Below are 5,727 nucleotides of genomic sequence, written 5' to 3' on the forward strand. Positions count from 1 at the left end.
CAATCGTAACCATAGGTTTTGGCCCTGTTTGTATGTGTATCCAAAGGCTTGTGAAGCGCAGGGGAAGTTTTTTTTTTCTCGTTTCAGTGATTGGTAGCCTATCATCTGGGTGTTGGCTTTGAATATGTGTAGCATGTTATATTTCCACTCACATACCCAACAACTGCTGAACAACGCCGACACACAGTTTCATCTTATCCACAACTCTCTCGCTCGCCTGTAACTGTAACTGAAGTTCTCAAACTTGCGATCTTAAAGAGACCAGCGGATCCTCTAACTCTTGTGGGTCGCACCTTAGTGCTGCTATCTCTGACTGACTGACTCAACCGACTACCTGACAAAAAAAAAAAACAGAGCTTCAGAGCTAAGGCGAGGCTACAGATTAGCGTTAAGTGTCGCTAAAGAACTCCCGTAACTCTCGTACAGCAGGATACTTAACAGTAATTGCGCGTGACATTAATTAATCCGCACACGAGTTTTATGTATTTTTATACCGTGTATTCTCCGTGTAAATTAATGCACCGAACCGTGACGCCCGTACCGTTTCGGTTCAATACGAATACATGAACCGTTACACCCCTACTTCCTCTAGATATTTGGTCTAAGCCGTTTTAGACTGGCAGCTATCAGCTTTACAATTTGTTGGTCCACTTGTGCTTAATCTAAGATTTTGCATTAAAAAAAAGAAAACTCAGGACCCTGATTGATTAGGTTTGTGTTTGTGGTTTGTGTGAATAAAAACTTGTGGACTAAACGTTCCACAGGAAAATATCCATGCACTGTGTACTATGCATTTGTCTGTGCTACCTGTCCTGTGCACTGATAAATTGTGTCCTTCCACTGAGAAGAGCTACATGCCTTGCCCAGTTTTAGACAGTGGCGTGAACACTTCCCGTACAAAATTTTACACCCACAAAACTTTGCTAAATCAGGGCCAAGGCCTGGTCCCAAGTCAAGACTGAGCAGTGGAATGTTAGAGGCAGGGTTAGAACTGGGACACTATCAAAAATAGGTAATACAAAATATAGATAGATCGATATCACACTGGGGTCCCTGGTTGCTGACTTGGCCTGGCAGGGTTGAGGAGACACGTCGGTCAGAGACACGTGAGGACAATCAGCGACGCACACGGAGGAACGCACAGGGATAGGAGGACTCTAATGGCACTACATGCTGCTTCCCAGCCCTCCATAAATTGCACATCTTTGCTTGTAACAGCAGATTCTCTATAGTTTCAAATTAAAAATGAAAAACCACCTGAAGAAGTACATTTGTAATATTACAGAGAAAACATAAACATTATGTCTAATACATTTTTAAATTATATATAGTCTGTTATGCTTTGTATATACGTATATCTCCATATGATTTAATTAAACTCTTTTATATTTGAAGATACATGTACGTCTCTCTGTCCTCCTTTAGAAAACTCAATATGTAGGTTATGATATTATATGAAGCAATAAGAATATCCCTCTATGTTCACTGAGACCCTAAGAGCTTGGGTGGTACAAAGGGCAGTTAATTATGGCAGTTATTATTGTGTATCCATCTGCAATGTTTGTGCGTAACTTCTGGACTGTGCTCATTGAATTATTCACAACAGTAGTCCAGATTACACAGTATAAAGAGAGTTAATGAGATGTGGATTATTTTTTCTGCTGAATGAGTGTGTATGTGTGTTTGTATCTATGGTTGACTGTTTTTGTGTATGCCTGTGTGTTTTTATGTGTGTGTGTGTGTTTCTGTGTGTGTGTGTGTGTGTGTGTGTGTGTGCGCGTGCGCGTGTGCGCGTGTGCGTGCGCGCGCATGTTCTCACATTAGTGCATCATCAGACAACCAGAGGGCAGTGTTGTTGTGTAGTGTCCACAGCTTACAAAGTAGGTCAGGAGACTAAGGGAAACTGGAGTCGTCCATCTCTCCTCCTCCCCACACCTCTCTCCTCCTCTCTCTCCTCTCCTCTCCTCTCCTCTCTCTTAGCTGCCTCGTCCCTCCTCCGCGGAGCGCTGGTCAGACTTAAGCTTGACAAACTCCTTGGCCACGTCATCGTTGTTGCGCTGCGAGAGGATGCGCAGCACGGTCAGTCCGGTCTCGTCCATGCTGACGCGCTTGCCCAGCGGCAGCCAGCAGGCCACGCTGCCCCGCGATGCCACGTCCTTCAGCTGCAGCACGGACATGCCCACCGTGCGGTCCTCGCGTGCAAAGCAGTAGTCCTTCACGCAGAAGTGCAGCTCGTAGCAATCCAGGCCCGACTCACTGCTCAGGGTGCTACCGACAGACGGGGGAGTATGAGAGTATGAGAGAGCACTGGGACTAGCAAAGTCACTCACTCATAACCACAGTCTGCATAGTTAACGTTAATGGGAATTATTACAAATAATGACTGCAAGACTAAATGATTACTTAATAATTAATTAATTGATTAATAGTTTGATTTATTAATTATTTAATTTAGTTGGCATACTGTATTTTACTGTCATGCCAGACATCTGCTGCATTATGGGCCCTTCATATGAGCTATGTGAAACACTATCAACAGAAATAAAGATACAAATGTTTGACTCACAAAGTGAAAGTTTCATTATATTTGGGAGCCCAGCTGTTGTTCTTGGACTTGGTGGCATGTTTCCTCTTCTTGTCGCTGAGGAGAGGACCGATGATGTAGACTTCAACGAAGGGCCGGAAGATCCCCGAGGTCTGCCAGCGCAGATCATTTGCAGCCACAACTAAACACAGCGTGGTAAACATACAGAAAGAGGGGAATATACAGAGAGAGAGAGAGATACACCACTGGCTTTGATTATATATAATTTTACTGTATTAATGGGGTTTGTAATGCTATTTTCAAATGCAGGGGTGGGCACCTTAGGGGTCATTCAAAAAAACAAGATTGTAGCCAGGGATCAGATAACTTCTGTCATACCTCATAACCTCGCGTCTATTATTACATTTATTAATGTAGTAGACACTTTCCTCCCAAAAATGAGCATACATATTTTAACACTACACATACTACTTGGAAAGTGTTTTTAAGCATTTCACACTTAAGCACCCTGAACATATCATGAAACCTCTTTCAGAAATGATACTCCTTTCCGAACAGCAGATGCAAGACTAACCTTTAACTGTGACTTTATGCTCTCCAGTGCTGGGATGGGTGAAGACCTCAACGCCGATAGAGACCTCTCCCACAGAATCCTCCACACCAGAGCCTGGAGTCACATAACCAGCAGCAGTACAGGTGAGCCCTGATAGCGCTAACAGCTAATGCAAAGGGGGACATGCTAAGCCCTCTGGACACTTGGCTTCAAGCTGTCTACTCCTCCATGCAAGACTTCAGTTATGAGTCTGCAAATGCCTTCTGAGGAGGGAGGCAGGACTGTGGGCACAGGACTGTAGGCACTGCGGGAAGTACAGGGGACGTCTTGCGGCCAAGTGTCCTTAGAGCGTCGTAAATGACCCGCATGGAGGTCAAGTACGGCTGTAGTCATGAGTTTTAATGTGTGAGTGTCTATTTTCTGGGCTGTTGGAATCCAGAAAATATGTGAGTCATACACATAAATCAAAATTATAATTCATTAATGAAAACAACCAAAACAGCAACTAGCATATCATATGAAAGTTATGCATTCATGCTCCTTGGTAGTGCTGTAGAGATCAATGAAGCTGAGACAGTATATATTAGGACGCCATTTTCAGACATTGCACCTGTCCGCAGCATGCAGTTCAGTCCAGCTGCCGTATGGGAGACCTTAGTGTCCCTGTTATGGAGCTGGACAGAGGGCAGGGGGACAACAGAGGTAAACATGGGGGCCACAGGTAACCATGACAACAGGCAGGCTCTGCTTTTCCGTGACTTGTTTCCCCATCTATCCGAACAGGTGCCATCATGCTGTCACGCACCCCGTCACACCCACTCTGCTGAACCCTGTATCTGGAGCAAGCATGGGAACGGAACAGGCAGTCCAGCCCAGTACCACAATCAGAGGGGACTAATCACCAGAACAGGCATTCTGACTGAGGGTCTTCTACACACCGTCCCATATTACATTGTGAGTAAAAGTGTTGATATAAACACTAGGGGCATGTGCGTTATTGGATATAAGGCATGGGAAAGGGTGTGATTATTGCTTGGCGATGTGTGTGTGTGTGTGTGTGTGTGTGTGTGTGTGTGTGTGTGTGTGTGTGTGTGTGTGTGTGAGATTATGGCCTGGCGGTGTGTTTGTGACCCCTATGACAGGATGCCGTGTTTCAGTCTGGGCTCCATGCTGCTGGTTCTGGGTGGCACAGAGGGAGGCATGCAAACCTTCAGAAGGGCCTCACACACTCTCTCTCTTTCTCTCTCACTCTCTCTCACACACACACACACACACTGGGACACCGTCTGTCGTCACACATGCCTAGCTTGGGAGACTCATGACTCACACACACACATACACACACACACACACACACACACGCACACACATACACACACACACACACTCTTATTACAACTCTTATTTGATCTCTCGCACACACATTAGTAAGTAAGTATTAGTATGTAAGAACACATAAAGAACATAAAGAACACCCATATACACACAGTCTTCTTCTGATATCTAGGAGCTGTCAGGGATGCTGGGCGCTCATGTTTAAGTGGATTTATAGCCGTGTGGTTTTAATATATAGCTGGTGTCACCAGCGAGCAGCCTCGCCTGCATTTTCCCCAGCGGCACACAAAAGAGTGGCTGAGTGAGTGTGTGTGTGTGTGTGTGTGTGTGTGTGTGTCAGAGGAAAAGCTGACGGGGCGTTTGGATCTGCTGGAGGGCTGCCTATTCTCACACGCCTACCACTGAGAGGAAGGCTGTCAGGGAAGAAGGGGTGGAATAGAGAGAGGAGGATGAGAAGGAGAGAGGGAAGGAGAGAGACAGAGAAAGTGTGTGTGTGTGTGTATGTGTGTGTGTGTGTGTGTATGTGTGTGTGTGTGTGTGTGTGTGTGTGTGTGAAAGAGAGAGACTGAGATGGTGAGGAAGGAACAGAAAGAAAGACATCAAATAATATCAAGTTGTTAATGCACTGTTCACTGTTCATGTTAAAGATGAACAAAAGGAGAAGCAGTGTTGAGTATTGTAAGCCAGTTATCATATAGAATGCTTTCACTTCTACTGAGGACATGTCAGTGGAACAACCAAGTCATTGTCATGGCAACATGGCATGTTATTACCAAAGATTCTAGAGCGTAGCGCCTATGGCATTGAAATGGTATTGAGAGTGTCTTACAATTAGGAGGGTTCTAGAATATTTAATATGTGTACTGTGTAACAATGGTGTGTTATGTGTGAAAAAAACCTCTCTTCCTTTTTGAAAATATTGCTTACACAAACTCGCTGTCTCCAAAAAGAGCAGTTGAAAGGGGGCAAGAAGACAAGACAAGCACAGACTTGTGTGTGTGTGTGGCTGTGTGTGTCTTCCGCTAGCAGAGGTCTTACAGTTTGCTCACAGCAGGAGGGAGAAAGACTTGGCTGAGTTTAGCTGCTGACTCTGTGTGCGTGGTGTGTGTGTGTGTGTGTGTGTGTGTGTGTGTGTGTGTGTGTGTGTGTGTGAGAGAGAGAGAGAGAGAGAGAGAGAGAGACAGAGACAGAGAGAGAGATAGAGAGAGAGAGAGATAGAGAGAGTGGAATAGAGGGTTTGTATGCTGGATGCGAGCTGATCTGTCATGACAGACACTGTTCCACCTGACCCAGG

General features: G+C 45.2%; 1 protein-coding gene across 13 annotated transcripts in view; it reads right to left on the reverse strand.

The window, feature by feature from the left end:
• Window positions 1-354: 354 nt before the first annotated feature.
• unc13a (unc-13 homolog A (C. elegans)) overlaps window positions 355-5,727 on the reverse strand; it is a 44,170-nt gene continuing 38,797 nt past the window's right edge. For all 13 annotated transcript variants that reach the window (XM_042057360.1, XM_042057371.1, XM_042057370.1 and 10 more), the window contains 3 exons: window positions 3,120-3,212; window positions 2,567-2,726; window positions 355-2,268 (listed from right to left, as the gene is read on the reverse strand). In XM_042057360.1, the coding sequence (XP_041913294.1) occupies window positions 1,977-2,268; window positions 2,567-2,726; window positions 3,120-3,212 (545 nt within the window). In that variant the 3' untranslated portion in view covers window positions 355-1,976. The remainder of the gene's footprint in view (window positions 2,269-2,566; window positions 2,727-3,119; window positions 3,213-5,727) is intronic.

This window comes from Alosa sapidissima, chromosome 12, assembly GCF_018492685.1.
Source record: "Alosa sapidissima isolate fAloSap1 chromosome 12, fAloSap1.pri, whole genome shotgun sequence".
Classification (NCBI taxonomy): domain Eukaryota; kingdom Metazoa; phylum Chordata; class Actinopteri; order Clupeiformes; family Clupeidae; genus Alosa; species Alosa sapidissima.